Below are 16,699 nucleotides of genomic sequence, written 5' to 3' on the forward strand. Positions count from 1 at the left end.
GTCGGGAAGGAATTTTCCTCCAAGGGTAGATTGGCTGAGGCCCTGGAGGTTTTTCACCTTCCTCTGTAGCATGGGGCACGGGTCACCTGTGGGAGGATTCTCTGCATTTTGGGGTCTTTAAACCATCGTTTGAGGACTTCAGTATCTGAGATATAGGTGAAAGGATTATTCCAGGAGTGGGTGGGTGAGATTCTGTGGCTTGCATTGTGCAGGGGGTCAGACTAGATGATCATAGTGGTCCCTTCTGACCTTAGAGTCTATGAATCTAATTATCAGTGGGCCCAACTGGGGCTCTGGGAACTGAGGGAACCGATTTTGAGATATAACCAATCCAGTTATTTAAGTTAGGAAATCAGTAGTATCCGAGTAAAATCTGGTGTTACTAGCTCTTACTGTTTCAGAGATCTTTTGGGACAAACAAACACACACACACACACACACAAACTTTCAGAAATATTTATAAGATGAATTTTGAGAAACTAACATGAGAAAGTTAAAATGCTTATTCTGTTTAATAATTTCAGTTAAACCATTCTCCCCAGCTGCAGCCTTAGCAAAATGTGCTGTGCTGTAACTGCACTGTAGTTGTGCAATTAACAGTGAGCTTCTAGTAGCAATTGGTGGTCCACGGAAAGATTACATTAAGCCAGGTGGTCCATGGGCCAAAAAGTTTGAGAACCACTGCTCTATAGGATCTGCTTACAAATTTAAAAAAACCTCCCCAGAGTCACAGATGCACTGGCACTAGAAGACAGGTTGCCACCATCAAGTGATTTTAAGGAACCCTGAAAAACCAAAAAGGAACATCTGAATTCCTTCCCCAGGGATAGTACAAGAGAGCTTGAAAAAAGAAACAAAAGAAAACACAGAAAACAAACTGGGTCTTTTATAGCTGACCTCCAAGGTTAGGCAGACACACACAGAGATCTGTTACCTTCCACGCACAAGAATCAAATCATTGCCTTAAAAAAGATGATTTTATTAACAAAAAACAAAAAGATATCCTTCATAAAGCATATTTGGTTGGTAGGTGTTACAGAGCAACTGAGAAAAACAAATTAAACCACAGAGAAACAGTATCTCTGGGTACAGCTTAGATAATGAATGGGGGGGGGGACATGGATTTTACACAGAAATACTTAACCAAACAACCTAAACAAAGAAAAATATCCTGATCGCGACTAAATACACATTCCTCTCTCTACTCACGATCCATGCTGATCCATACTTCAAGGCCCAGTTCACTCCCATGCCAATATTCCTTGCAGGTGAATGGTAATTCTGATTACTCCATCTTGCTCCCTCCATCCCTTAGCTTAGAACTCACACAAAGAGAAAGGGAAGCAGGACTTAAATTTCAGCACGGTATCCCATTGGTTTTTCTGGCCCCCTGCCAACACTCTTAGGGTATGTCTATACTACCACCCTAGTTCGAACTATCTAGTTTGTGCCGCGTGTAGCCGCAGACACGGAGTCCGCACTAGTGGACATTTAAAAATGGCGGTGCCCGGCAACATGCAAATGAAGCCCGGGAAATTCAAATCCCGGGCTTCATTTGCAAGTTCGTTTGACTACATTAACCTCCCTAGTTCGAACTAGGGTGGTAGTGTAGACATACCCTCAGCTACCTGAGTTTAACCCTTTAGTCATCAGGTGCTAGCCAGCACTCCTAGCCATCACAGCACGGTGTTCCAAGATTTATTAAAAATTAACCTCAGCAAGGACAGAGATCTGCTCAGTTAACTCTGTTGGGACTCTCAGATACAAGTTATCTGGGGCTGCTGATTTAAAAATGTGTATCCCTAGCAGATGTTGTTTAATATCTTTCTTTGTTACTAATGGACTGAAAAGTACTTCATTACCCTCATGTGATACAAATACATCAGATTGCTTCTTTCTTTATTCAGGACAGAAATGATGATTTCTGCCTCATCTGCATCATTATGAGTTGCACACTCTCCATTTAATAATGGGCCTGTCAGGGCTGTTCCCCACTCTGGCACTTCGAGTGCAGAAGGTGGGGACCCGCCAGAGACTTTAAAAATACCTTGTCTTGACAGGCTTCTGCTTAAAAATTCACCAGGGTTTTCTGCTTAAAAACTCCCTGACATTTGGGTAGTATGCTGCCACCACCCAAATGAAAAAAACAACCTTTTTGAACCCAGGAAAACTCACTTGGGAACTTCTTCCAGAGGGGTACCCCTAGCTCTTTTATCACAAGAGATCTTGAAAAAAATCTGTGATCTCTGATAGCTGACCTCCCCATCTTAGGCATGCACACATAGACCTCCTGTTACCTTCCAGACACAAGAATCAGATAAGAGGCTTAAACAATGAGATTTTATTAACAAAACAAAACGATACACTTGGCAAAGCAGACTTGATTGCAAGATGTTATAGAGCAACTGAGAAAAACAGAGTAAAGCACAGAGAATTGCTTCCCTGGGATTCACTTTAGTTACAGTGTGTGGGGGGGGGGGGGAGGGGGAAGGTGGCACATGGTCTTTGCACAGAGGAATTTAAACAAACTACGAAACAAAGAAAAGAATCTGATTGCGTCTAATTAAACATTCCCTATTACAGTAAACTTCCGATAATCCGGCACCTTTAGGACCCAGGGGGTGTCGGATTATCAGATATGCCGGACTATCGGAAGGGGAGGGCTATGAGGGGTCTGGGGTGGAGTGGGAGGGGCGCTGCGGGACCAACCTGGCAGCACCCCAGCTGCTCTGCCCCAGACTTCCCCAAGTCAGCCGCTGCTGAAATTCACCAGCGGCTGACTCGGGGAAGCCCGGGGCAGAGTAGCCCCAATTGTCCAGCTGCCCGGAGCACTTCTGGGTTCCAGATGGTGCCGGACCATCAGAAGTCCTGGACCATTGGATGCCGGACCACTGGAGTTTTACTGTACTTGCATGTTGATAGCGTCAAGCTTCAAGGTCCAGTCCATTTCAAGGCATGGGCATTCCTATTCTAGGCATGAATATTCCTGCTGGATTCAATTCATCTTTCCCCCTAGGTCCTGGTTTGAACTCCCACAAAAGAACTGCAGCAGGCAGATTCCCTTTCAATTCAAATCTCAACATGTCTTCCCATTAGTTCTGCTGGCTCCCTGCCAACGTTTTCTGGCTACCCGGGGCTATGTCTACACTACGGGGATTTTCCAGGACAGTATCCCAGAAAAACTCCGCTGCATCCAGGGAACACGTCTGTTCGTCTGGTTTTTTGTTTTGTTTTTATTTTGGAGGTTTTTTTTAAGGAAGAGTAGACTTAAGGGGAAGGATAGCTCAGTGGTTTGAGCATTGGCCTGCTAAACCCAGGGTTGTAAGTTCAATCCTCAAGGAGGCCGTTTGGGGCAAAAATTGTCAGGGATGGTACTTGGTGCTGCTGTGAAGGCAGGGGACTGGACTTGATGACCTTTCAAGGTACCTTCCAGTTCTAGGAGATAGGCAATCTCCTTTAATTTATTTAGACTCACTCTTCCTTCTCCCAAGAAGAAGGGCTCTTTTGAAAGAGACAGCCTTTCCAAAATTTGGCCCAGTGTAGACAGACCAAATTTTGGAAAAGCCTCCTCTGAAATAGCCTGGGTATAACCTTTTAGTTACTGAATGCTGAGATGTTTAGAAAAGGGCAGCATCCCTCGCATCCATCACAGGGCCTATACCAGTGTTAGCACTTTTTTGTTCCTATTATCTTTTAAAAACTTATTATCCTTAGCTCTGACAAAAATAAGGTTTTCCTTTATGTCTTTAGCTTCCCTTATCTATTGTCTGTACTTCATACATTTTAATTTATTTTCATTATTATCTATTTCCACTTTCCCCATTTCTAATATACAGTACTGTTCTATTTCTAATGGCTGCTTTCACTCCCTCAATGAGTCACGATGGGTTTTGAGCAAAAATTATCCTCTTACTTTCTTCTTAAAAAACTATCAATGTTCATTCAGAATTTTTGTCTACACTTTTTCTCCCAATTAATCTCACTTACTTTCTTCAGCTTTGGGAAACAAGCAACAAGAGCTGAGCTCGCTGTCCAGGGGTTTCTTTTCAACAACACAACAGTAAACAGATGTAACCCCTGCCAAGTGATCTGGGACAATTACACACCACCTACTAGCCAACCCTAGGAGGCAATGCTTCCCCTTTTACAAGCACAGAGTCTGAGTGTAGCAAAGAAACTTTTAACAAAAGGAAGGCAGTAACTGTGAATTAAGGTGGGAAATAATCACATTGTTCATAAACTTACACCATGAGCAAAAGACCCACCCCAGGTTAAGTGGGGAAAAGAAAGTTCAACTACTCAACGTTTAACATCTTCTATGAGAGTCTGCTGGGTGGCTCCTGACTCAGCTCACATCCAAGGGCACATCTGATTTTATCTTTCAGGTGGGAGTGTAATCCACATGTGTGAAAAGAACATATTTGCTGTGGGCAGATCACGACACTTTTACTGAAGTCATCAAAAGCTGGTAGAAAATGCTAACTTGACTAATAAGAAACGATTTCTATAACAAGCACCCGTTTATAGCTCTAGCATAGTAACACAAATCCTACTGCATTTGGAACAGATCCATGAGCTTTCATTGTGATCTACTAATGCGGAGCATATAATCAAAGCTGCCCAAGCAGGTACCAGCGACACTCCATCGGTTTCCCTTCAAACGCTGGCAGGAGAGCAGAGCGGCTTTGGCTCTGGCAAGCCCCATCCCTGTGATTTGTGTTAGAGAGAAAAAAAGAGCAACGCAAATAGGAAAATTTAGAAACCGGCCGTCAGCTTCAGAGCAGCAGCGTGGATCAGGATAATGGATCCTCCAAACAGAGAAGGGATCATCCCGCCGGGGAAGGCGACGCCTCCTCTGGTAGCTTGTTAAAAAGAAAAAGTGGATCAGACAATGGATAGGAAATAATTCCAACCAGACAGAGATCCTACAGCTGGAAACAGCTAGTGGAACTTGTTTATGCCAAAGGGACAACGTTACTCCATTTCCCCTCCACAGGACACCCCAGCCTGGGCTCTACCTGGGACATTCACCTCATTGGCAACATATTTCCCCTGCTTCCTCCCTCCCTAGCCTACTTGTTTCCTTGCAAGAATCATTGAGGAGCCCATTTCACCCAAGCCAGCCCCAGAGACTCCGGTTAAAGTTTCTTGTCTACACGTAAGTGCATTCCCGTCATGAGCAATAAGGACACGAGTGTGTGGATCCCTGGCTGCAGACCCCAGGAGTGCTATTTCTGATGGTATTTTATTGGCTTTAGGGGAAGATTTAGAGCTGGGCAGGGAGGGGCCGTTCCCTTTTGTGGATGATTCTGATATTGCAACATTTTGCTTTGTCCCAATTTGAAAACAAAAAAATTTGAAATTCTTCACCCATGGCCCTGGGGCAGTGCACCACGCAGGCTATCCCAGAGTCAAAGGTGCAGGAAATCTTGAGGTCCATGACTCCTAGGCATTGCTATTGAAAAATTCCAATGAGAAATGTTTCACTGAGATTTTCCCGACCTAAACTGGAAAAACAGCTGATTGGTCTTTTGAGGGGATAGGTGTACTTCCCCTGGGGATAGAATGGGCCTAGTTCTTAGGAGGATTGTAGGGTTGTGGCGAGAAGTTGAGAAGACTGAAGATGAATTTTTAGTGCCATGGTGCTTAGCACACTCGCTACTAGCCACATGTGGCTATTTGGCCAGTTGAGTGTGGCTAGTTGATTTGAACAATTCATCATTATTTCAGAATAATGTGGCTCTTTCACTATAACAGTAGCCACTATAGTGGCTACAGCTTCAGAACTAGTTGGATATCAAAACGCTAGTGCTCTAAGGGGCCATTCTCCCTACATTTTCTTTTCTGAAATCAACAGCACACAGAATTCACTGAGACCTGAAGCTGCTCCAAGACAGTCATGAGAGAAATTGGTTAAATAGAATCTGCACTTCAGCACAGAGGGCAAGTCATTGTCAGAACAATGCAAAGGAAAAGTTTCTTTCTTACCCGAGTTGTCAACACACTTGTCGTTCTTCTCTCCTATGACACAAACAGAGGGTTAGTGATGTAGGATCTGCCCAGGCAGAATTTTCAACTTCGTTCTACTGTTTCCATAGAAACCTGGTAATTGTCGGGAAGAAGGACGATCCAGGGAACTATAGGCCGGTCAGTCTTACCTCGGTTCCTGGAAAAATCATGGAAGGGATCCTAAAGGAATCCATTTTGAGACACTTGGATGAGAGGAAAGTGATCAGGAATAGTCAGCATGGATTCACAAAGGGCAAGTCGTGCTTGACCAATCTGATTAGCTTCTATGATGAGGTAACTGGCTCGGTGGACATGGGAAAGTCAGTGGATGTGATATACCTTGACTTTAGCAAGGCTTTTGATACGGTCTCCCACGCTATTCTTGCCAGCAAGTTAAGGGAATGTGGATTGGATAAAAGGACGGTAAGATGGATAGAAAGATGGCTAGAAGGCCGGGCCCAGCGGGTAGTGATCAACGGTTCGATGTCAGGATGGCGGTCGGTTTCTAGTGGAGTGCCCCAAGGTTCGGTTCTAGGACCGGTTTTGTTCAATATCTTTATTAATGACCTGGATGAGGGGATAGATTGCACCCTCAGCAAGTTTGCAGATGACACTAAGCTAGGGGGAGAGGTAGATACGCTTAAGGGCAGAGATAGGGTCCAGAGTGTCTTAGACAAATTGGAGGATTGGGCCACTAGAAATCTCATGAGATTCAACAAAGACAAGTGTAGAGTCCTGCACTTGGGACGGAAGAATCCCAAGCATAGTTACAGGCTGGGGACCAACCAGTTAAGTAGTAGTTCTGCAGAAAAGGACCTGGGGGTTACAGTGGATGAGAAGCTAGATATGAGTCAACAGTGTGCCCTTGTAGCCAAGAAGGCTAATGGCATATTAGGATGCATTAAGAGGAGCATTGCCAGCAGATCCAGAGATGTCATTATTCCCCTTTATTCAGCTTTGGTGAGGCCACATCTGGAGTATTGTGTCCAGTTCTGGGCCCCCCACTACAAAAAGGATGCGGAAGCATTGGAGAGGGTCCAGCGGAGGGCAACCAAAATGATTAGGGGTCTGGAGCATATGACCTACGAGGAGAGGCTGAGGGACTTGGGTCTGTTTAGTCTGCAGAAGCGAAGAGTGAGGGGGGACTTGATAGCAGCCTTCAACTTCCTGAAGGGAGGTTCCAAAGAGGATGGAGAGAGGCTGTTCTCAGTAGTGACAGATGGCAGAACAAGGAGCAATGGTCTCAAGTTGTGGTGGGAGAGGTCCAGATTGGATATTAGGAAAAACTTTTTTACTAGGAGGGTAGTGAAGCATTGGAATGGGTTACCTAGGGAAGTAGTGGAGTCTCCATCCCTAGAGGTGTTTAAGTCTCGGCTTGACAAAGCCCTGGCCGGGTTGATTTAGATGGGATTGGTCCTGCCTAGAGCGGGGGGCTGGACTTGACGACCTTCTGAGGTCTCTTCCAGTTCTATGATTCTATGATAAGGGGATGGTTGGATGAAATAACATGATCTTGGTAACTAATTGACCATTCATTATCAGTTGGAAATAGGTCAATGGAGGGATGATAGGAGTTGCTATAGGGAACTTTCTGGGTGTCTGGCTGGTGAGTCTTGCCCACATGCTCAGGGTTTAGCTGATCGCCATATTTGGGGTCAGGAAGGAATTTTCCTCCAGGGTAGATTGGCAGAGGCCCTGGAGGTTTTTCGCCTTCCTCTGTAGCATTGGGCACAGATCACAGCTGAAGGACTCTCTGCATGTTGGGGCCTTCAAAGTATTTGAAGGCTTCCATATCTGAGACATAGGTGAGAGGATTATTCTAAGAGGGGTGGGCAAGATTCTGTGGCCTGCACTGTGCAGGGGGTCAGACTAGATGATCATAATGGTCCCTTCTGACCTTAAAGTCTATGAGTCTATGAGTCAGATTGGAGCCCACCAACAGGCTGCATCTAGTCAGAAATCCTGCAGGCCCAACTGCATCATGGCAAGCTGCAAGAAATACCCTCACAGACAATTCTGGAATTACCGACACAAAGGAAAAGTTATTTTGCAACCCTGGCACCTAGTAACTGCTATATGTCCTCAGGCCGAGGGGATTATAGTCCCTTTAAAAACAATTGTTTTATCCTATGTAACATAACTGGTGAAATTATGTCTGTATAAATGAATACTTCTTTTTTTAATTCTACTAAACACATGTCCTTATGGAAATCATGTGGCAATGAGTTCCACGAGTGTACCCTGCATTATCTAACAGGACATTCCCATTTACTGGTTAAAATATGTTGCCTTCAGTTTATTTTTTGTTTTCTGAGAAAAGGGAAAATGGCACTCTCTGATCTGCCACTGTCTCATTTATTATTTTGTATGTTTCCATCGTGTATTTCTTATGGGTGTTTGTTCTGCTAATTAAACCATTTCAGGCTCACCTTTAGAAGTGTCTCCACAACTCTCATAAATTAAACAGTTTTAGAGCTAGTGTGGTCAGGTCCAAATCTAGTATCCCAAGAAAGGTTGCCCCATTGATTCTAATAATAGTGCTGTGATATTTCACATACTTCTCCATCCCATTGTTCCTTAGGCTGGCTAACACGTTGTTTGCTTTACAGACCTAGCAGCACGCTGAGCAGAGGTTTCACTGGGATTTCCACCGAACTCCCCACAATGACGGCCTGGTCTCTGTCTGAGTCAGCCCAGCTCCTTAACAACCCAGTGATGCTGTTTCTCCCAACGCGTGATACCTTGATTGCCTGTCAGTGAATTTCACCTGACGTGGTGTTGCCCATTCACCCAGCTTGGTCACATCTCTCTGAAGTTCCTCACCATCGTCCCTAGCCCTGCCTGCCCTAAATAATGTGCCAGCCACACCCTAGGCCACCTGCCTGCTCCCTGCCTGCAGCCTACGGCTTGGCTGGGCCCTGTCTGAGGAGACACAGCTGCTCTGCCAGGCCCTGTAGGGAGCATGTGTGTGTGTGTAAAACTTGCAACTGTTTGGGGACTTTCCTTGTCTCTTTAGTGAGCCCCTCGCCATGGTGTCTAGGCACCTTCTCTGTCCTCAGAGAGCGCTTGGGGCCCAGTGTCTGCCCATCCAAGCCTGAGTCCTCACTAGCTGCAAGAGTCATGGCAGTTCGTCTCCCCCAGCCTTGGTGGCAAGTCCCCATGTCAGCGTCCCTCTCGTCAGCTCCCCCAGGGCATTTCAAATTCCCCAGAGCAAACAGTTGTTCCCTCCAACCCCCAACAGTTCTCCTGTTCAGCCCAGTACTCACGGCCCTCGTGCGCGCAGTTAAAGTGGCTGCAGGTCTTGTTTGTGCTCCAGAGGACAAATCTGTTACTCCCATCTGGGGTCACACGGAACTTCTCATGGACTGGGATTAACACTTCTTCTTGGACTGGTATGAATGAGAATTTCTTGATATCAACGCCGAAGCACGTGTGGATGGTGAATAATGTGTCCGTGCCAAACCCCTTCGCCACTTCTTTATTAACCGAGGAAGAGGCAAAATGTCCAAACCTGATAGGATCTGAACCTGAGTGTTGGAATGTGTCTTTAACCCCCCGGTACACTGTCGTTTTGTACATTACATCGCATTTCCCGCGTAACAGCTGTAAGGCTCTTGTCAAATAATAATGAAAGGCTTTGAACTGGAAATTGTTCATGTAATCATCTCGAGATTTCCCGTTCTCTTTCACTGCCAGATTAAATTCAGTTGAAAAATATTTGTTGTAGAAACCGGAGCTGTAAGTATAGGCGACTATGGCTATTCCATACTCATCCCGAAAGTTTCTGGGGAGAGGAATATTTCTTTTCACTTCTTCCCATTTGACTGTTGCTTTTCCCCACACATCATCAAGATGTGAGGATTTCGACTTTTCTTCTGCTAGCAGTGCAGATGCACTTCTTTCCATTTTTTCAGCACATCCTATGTATTGGTCATCAAAAGCATCGCGCATCATGTTTAGTTCCACCTGTGTTGGAGCCAGGAAGAATAATGGGACATATGGTCAGCACTGGTGTTATAATAGCACCGAAAGGTCACCCCCTAGAACAAGGTCCCTTTGTGCTCAGCCCTGGCCAAACACACTTGGAGATGACTTCTGCTCCCTAGGAGCTGAGCTCTAAACAGACAAGACAGATGGAAAGTGGGAGAAAGGGACAGGACACATAAAAAGACTCCTCTAGGTATTGCAAGGCAATAGGTTCCATGACTTTGGGGTTAGGGGTGCAGTGGATTTATAGTTTCCCTGTAATAACTGATCAGTGCTGTCTGCAGCCTCAGCCACTGAGGCGTTAACTGAACATCTGACTTGGTTTAATAACGTCTGCTGGGAAAACAAGCCGAGCTGGAGAGAAGGGCTCAGGACAAGCTGCTTCTCAGCAAACACTGCAGGGCTGTTAGGGGACAATGGCAGGACTAGTAACTTTGAAGATTTTGGCTCCTCTAGAACTCACCTGCAGAGCTGCTCTGAGCCAGGCAGGAAGAGGCTGGGAGGGGAAGTGCTCAGAAGATCTGTGGCAGGTTGAACAAGAAACATTCTCTTAAGAGAGGGGAGGAAGTGGCTCAGGAGGACCAGACTCAGACACCGGTGCTGCTGGGGTGCAGGAAGCCTGCCTAGATTAGCCCCAGGGGGTGGCAGCCCATTTAGTCAGACCAATATGAGTCTGCACTGGGGGCTGTTTCTCTAAAGAATTTGCTCCTACAGTAAAGAACCTTTTGATGTCAGCAGATGTCTGGGCACAATGCACCCCTGGGCACCGACTTCCACCTGGGAGAACTGCAGGAGCCTGAACTCAGCCGGCGCTGCTGGGTGAGCATGATGGATACACCGGTGATTGGTTCCTGCAGGGCCTGTCTGAACCTGGGAGACTCACAGGACTCCTGCCCAGGAGCAGTGAAGGCACAGGGCCTGACACCCAAAGCGATGCACTCAGAGACCAGCGAGCCGTGTGCCCGTAACAGAGGAGTTTCTAGGTTACTTGGGACTTTGTTAGAGTGACGGCTGCCATGTGTGCAGGTGGGAGAGGGGGGGTAGGAAGAAAGGCAGGAAGGGACACATTAAGAGGGATAATGTAGCAGGAGAAACAAGGACTGTAGAAGGGCGGGAGCCAGGAGGGACTCAGATCACAATCCAACTTCCACAGGAATATCTAGAAACCACCCAGCTACGTCTACACTGGCATGAATTTCCGAAAATGCTTTTAACGGAAAAGTTTTCCGTTAAAAGCATTTTCGGAAAAGCATGTCTAGATTGGCAGGATGCTTTTCCGCAAAAGCACTTTTTGTGGAAAAGCGTCCGTGGCCAATCTAGACGCGGTTTTCCACAAAAAAGCCCCGATTGCCATTTTCGCGATCGGGGCTTTTTTGCGGAAAACAGTACTGTGCTGACTACACTGGTCCTTTCGCGCAAAAGTCTTTCGGAAAAAGACTTTTGCCCGAACGGGAGCAGCATAGTATTTCCGGAAAAGCACTGATGATTTTACAGGAGATTGTCAGTGCTTTTCCGGAAATTCAAGCGGCCAGTGTAGACAGCTGGCAAGTTTTCCGCAAAATCAGATGATTTTGCGGAAAAACTTGCCAGTCTAGACACAGCCCCCCTGTTTACCTCAGTGGGATGCCACCTATATAAGCATGGTCTGCTCCAGGGCTGGCAGAGCCTGTGGGAAGGTTCCATCCAACCCCCAAAGGCACTTGGAAGGTCACGGGAAGGTGGGAGAGTGAGCCTGGAAGAGGAGGGAAGAGCCGGGGGTGGCTGACGCACACAGCCAATCAGAAAGGGGAAGGAGAACCCGGCAGGGCGTAGGTGCGTGTGCAGCGCATGTCACATCACAGGCAGGCGTGGGAGAGCTTGTGTGGAGAATGGAGGCTATGTTACAAGGTAGGGCCCAGTTTAGCAGGTATTTGACCATCTGCCTAACTTGAAATAGGGGAGTAGCCCTCACTGAGGTTTGTGGAACTCCTCACATGCTTAAGGTTAAGCACGTGCTTATGTGCTTTGCTGGATCGGGACCAAAATACTTTCACGAACTATCGTGAATAGAGGTATGGCTTCAGGAAATTCAAGGTGACGTTTCCTCACTGTTCTTTACAGCAGCCAGCACACATGGCTGCTCACTGTTCCCCTATTCGACTCTCTAAAATCCAGCTTCTGCTACTGCCTCTCACCCCAGGTCTGCAGCACAGTGTTTCCACGCCGTAATTTTCTTATACTCTACGCATGACCTACAGTGCCCAGTAACACAAGGTGTTTTCATCTCCGATTGTGCTAGAAAAGGACGGGTCAGTCTGTTGTGTGTCACATTGGGACAAAGCTTAGAGAAGCAATTTCTCAACACTCTGTGGTGGGTTGTACGAATCCTACCCTGGTAAACCAGGGGTTAAGAGGGGGTTGGAGATGTGGGGGTGCAGGAGTCTAGATTGGGGCAGAGGGGTTGGTTGCATGGGGAGCTCAGAGCACAGGGTTGGGGTGTGTGTGGGTGCAGGAATGTAATGGCAGGGGGCTGGGGATGTGGGGGTGCAGGAATCTGGACTAGAGACATGGGGGCTCAGTGAAGGGGGGTTGAGTGTATGGACTCGGGAAATAATAGGAGACTGCACCCCATTAAGCTTCTGGGTGGCACCTGGAGGGGTGTTAGGCACAAATGCAGTCGCTGGGACTGTCCCCTCTAGGGCTCGCAGCAGAGAGAGGCCTGGAGCCAGAACAGGAGGGTCTGGGCAGGAGCAGGCGAGGGGCAGTGATGCCTGGGCCCAGGGGTGGGTTGGCTCAGGCCAGGAGACGCCAGGTGATTAGGGCCCTGCCAAATTCATGGCCATAAAAAATGTGTCACAGACCATGAAATCTGGTCTCCCCCCGTGAAATCTGGTCTTTTCTGTGCTTTTCTCCCCGTACATACATTTTTGAGTCAGGACCCCGACAACTACATCATGAAATTCAGATTTAAAAAGCTAAAATGGTGAAATTTATCTTTTTTTAAACCCAATGGCTGTGAAACAGACCACAGGGGACTGTGACTTTGATGGGGCCCGAGTGATGGGAAAGCCCAAGAGGCCTTTGGACTGGAGCGTGGGGAGCGGAGGGCAGAGGGGGAGACCTCTGCAGTCCCTCCCTGGGCAGTAAAACGTTCAGAGACCTGAGGAGAACAGGAAGGCTCCTGCAGGGTGAGGAGGGAACCTGAGCGGGGCAGAAATTGGTTTCCAGAAATTGTTCTGTTCCTGTGGGATCACGCTGGGGGGTCAGGGGAAGCCCTGCGGGTCCAGCCCTGACAGAATGCTGAGCCTGGAGAGGCTGAGGGGAGACAGGCAGGGAACAGGCTGTGGTAGGAAGATGTCCAGGAAGGCAGGAGCAAGGAGTCTGATAGAGCCGTGCCCTGGTGCCCAGTTCAGTGAGAGGCTGCGTCCCCCGACCAGGCACTGGGGAAGGTGGCGAGGGGCCCTGATTAGACAAAAAATGTCAAAACTGGTCTCAATGTGCTTGGCCCTGCCTCAGCACAGACGGCTGCACTAGCAGACCTTGCGAGGTCCCTTCCAGCCCTGCACGTCAATGGGTCTAAGGCAACCTGGCACCCAACACAGCCATGAACAGAAACAAAAGAAAACCCAGACAGCTTCCCTGGCAAGGCTCAGGCACTTACCTGGGCGGTTCCCAGACAGGTTTGCAGGCAGAAGTACGTCAAGGGGATCAGCAGAGACTTCATGATGGTTCCAACTCCCCCCGTGCGGCTGTGGGAGAATCCACCAGGAGAGTCAGTGGAGATTTGGGGGGAAAGAACATCGCAAAACTAAACATCGTCCTGCTTGTGTCACTGTGATCCGCTGAGCCACGCTCAGGAACTGGGGTTTCCCAGGGAGGAGTTGCTCTCACTGATCACAGCCCAGCTACACCAGGGTGGGAGGTGATCCTGGAATACAGTTCTCAGCTGGAGGGGTGGGGAGCCGTTGGTGGGAATCCTGCTGTCACTCCATGAGGATCACATTTATCAAATGGGCTCTGGGGGATGAAAATACGATCCACAGCTTTGCTGGGGTTACTCTTTAGCACACAGACTGCACAATACACATACCCCAGCGCTAGGGAGGTCTGTTCGCCATAGGGCAGTGGGTTTCAAATTTTGGGTGTCTCAGCACTGTGGTCTGAATATTGGGTGGCCTTGCTCAGCACTCAGGGTATGTCTACACTACAGCGCTAATTCGAACTAACTTAGTTCGAATTAGTTAATTCGAACTAAGCTAATTCGAACTAACGCATCCAGACTAAAAAACTAGTTTGAATTAGCGTTTTGCTAATTCGAACTAGCATGTCCACATTAAGTGGACCCTGAACCGGGGTTAAGGATGGCCGGAAGCAGTGCCGGCAGGGCATAAAAGGAGGACTTAGAGCATGGAGCTGCTGCCTCAGGCTAGCCGAGGGCTGTGCTTAAAGGGACCCGACCCCCACCCCGGACAGACAGTTCTCAGGGGTTCCCTGCTTGCAAAGCAGTCCTGGCTTGGAGTGCCCTGAGTGCCCACACTGGGCACATCACAGCACTCGGCCATCAGACCAGCTGCACTTGCCACAGGCTGCCATCTGGGGAGAGGGGGCAATTGGGGGGCTGCAGGAGAGCTTCCACCCCCAGAAGCCCACAGAGCCACCCCAGTCCTCCCCATTGGGGGTTCGTACCCCATTCCTCCCTCACCTCCTTCCACTTACCCCTCCCAAGCCCCCCTTCCTGATGTACAAAATAAAGGACACGTGTGTTCAAAAATAGAAACTCTCTTTATTGAACAAAACTCGGGGAGACTGGGAAAAGGAGGTGGGAGAAGGGAAGAGACAGGGTGGGAGAAGGGAGGGCAACTACAATGATGAGGGGTTTGAAACAGGTCCCATATGAAGAGAGGCTAAAGAGACTGGGACTTTTCAGCTTAGAAAAGAGGAGACGGATATGATAGAGGTCTATAAAAGCATGAGTGGTGTGGAGAGGGTGCATACAGAAAAGTTCTTCAATAGTTCCCATAATAGAAGTACTAGAGGACACCAAAGGAAAGGAATGGGTAGCAGGCTTCAAACGAATAACAGAAAGTTCTTCTTCACAAAGCAAATAGTCAACCTGTGGAACTCCTTGCTGCAGGAGGCTGTGAAGGCTAGAACTAGAACAGAGTTTACAGAGAAGTGAGATAAAGTCATGGAGGTTGGGTCCATGGAGTGGTATTAGCCAGGGGGTAGGAATGGTATCCCTGGCCTCTGTTTGTGGAAGGCTGGAGATGGATGGCATGAGACAAATGGCTTGGTCATTGTCCTCCGTCCATCCCCTCCAGGGTACCTAGTGTTGGCCGCTGTCGGCAGACAGGCCACTGGGCTAAATGGACCTTTGGCCTGACCCAGGACAGCCATTCTAAGCTCAGGGCTCAGGGTCGGGGGTCTCAGTGGACCACCCTGATTTTCATGCAAACCTGCTCCTGGGTGGCCAGGCTGGCAGCTATCCTGCCCTAGACGGCCACTTTCCTGTGCCTAGTGCGGAAGTCGTGGACGAGGTCCACGATGTCTGCACTAGACCAGGCGGGCGCCCGCCTCTTGTGGTCCTAGGCAGGTTCCCGGGAACCGCCAGCCTGGTCCCGGGAAGAGGCGGAGGGCTGGGGGGCATCGGGTGGCTGGCTCGAGCTGTGCCAGGTGCAGGGTCTACTGGCTGGGTGCTGGCAAGCTTGCACCTGGCATGGACACTGTAACCATCCCGTGCCCCTTTAAGGGCTCCAGGGCCGGGAGGGGGGCAGAAGAGTTTCCCTGGGGTTGGCCAGAGTTGCCACCAGGGCAAGCTGGGGAGGGCTAGCCTCCCACTAGTTCGAATTAAGTGGCTACACAACCCTTAATTCGAACTACTTAATTCGAACTAGGCGTTAGTCCTCGTAGAATGAGGTTTACCTAGTTCGAACTAAGCGCTCCGCTAGTTCGAATTAAGTTCGAACTAGAGGATCGCTAGTGTAGCGCCTATCAAAGTTAATTCGAACTAACGGCTGTTAGTTCGAATTAACTTTGTAGTGTAGACATACCCAGAGAGAGGAAGCAGGGGACACTGCTCCCTAGTATTTGGAAAATTTGAGCATTTTTCAGGCTCCTCATTAATCATGGAGCTCTAAGAAGCCGGTGCAAATTGCTGTGAATTTGGGGGGCATTCTGCTGCTGTGGCATGCCGTCCTTCACTAGCTGCTAGATTGGTGTCTCAGGGAGCCAGGCATCGCTGGTTTGTGGGATGCACTTTCCCGGCTTTACAACATGAAAGTTTTAGTCCCCAAAGCAGATTTGGGTCATGAGCCAAAGCACAGTCCAACCTGCTGCCTGGGGCGAAAACAACACGAGGGCCTGCAATGAGATTAATGAAAAGCAAGACTAGACAGAGGTTACTATACCTGCCTTCCCGAGTGGTTGTGGTGCCCTGGCAGGCTGCTGACCCAAGCAAGAAATGGCTGCAAATACTACAACTGTAACTACCACAGCTGTAAAAGTTACACAACAGGAAACAGACACCCCCCAAGCTAAGAAACTTTCTTGTTCTCTTTCACAATTCATTTTCTTTAGCAATAAGAGCTTGGTCTAAATCCCACTGAAGCTGATGGAAAGACCCATTGATTTCAATTGGTTTTGGATCAGGCAGATACAGCGTCAAAAAGTTAATATGACCCAGTATTTCCAGTGCCTCATATTGCCAAATGAAGATAAGAACATA

The 16,699-nt window shown here is 48.1% G+C and overlaps 1 protein-coding gene across 1 annotated transcript; it reads right to left on the bottom strand.

The window, feature by feature from the left end:
- Positions 1-2,499: 2,499 nt before the first annotated feature.
- Positions 2,500-13,806, bottom strand: LOC142826602 (ecto-ADP-ribosyltransferase 5-like). Its single transcript, XM_075919675.1, has 4 exons — positions 13,637-13,806; positions 9,276-9,975; positions 5,989-6,021; positions 2,500-4,862 (listed from the first exon to the last, which is right to left on the bottom strand). The coding sequence occupies exons 1-4, from the start codon at positions 13,697-13,699 to the stop codon at positions 4,756-4,758; spliced, it is 903 nt and encodes a 300-aa protein (XP_075775790.1). The 5' UTR covers positions 13,700-13,806; the 3' UTR covers positions 2,500-4,755.
- Positions 13,807-16,699: the final 2,893 nt, after the last annotated feature.

This window comes from Pelodiscus sinensis, chromosome 1 (assembly GCF_049634645.1).
Source record: "Pelodiscus sinensis isolate JC-2024 chromosome 1, ASM4963464v1, whole genome shotgun sequence".
Lineage (NCBI taxonomy): Eukaryota > Metazoa > Chordata > Testudines > Trionychidae > Pelodiscus > Pelodiscus sinensis.

Excerpts from the sequence above, each read along its gene's own strand:
- LOC142826602 (XM_075919675.1), bottom strand. The coding sequence starts at position 13,699 with ATGAAGTCTCTGCTGATCCCCTTGACGTACTTCTGCCTGCAAACCTGT. Across the intron at positions 9,976-13,636 it reads CCTGTCTGGGAACCGCCCAG|GTGGAACTAAACATGATGCG; the intron begins GTAAGTGCCTGA and ends GCTCCAACACAG. Across the intron at positions 6,022-9,275 it reads TAACTGCGCGCACGAGGGCC|GAGAGAAGAACGACAAGTGT; the intron begins GTGAGTACTGGG and ends TTTGTGTCATAG.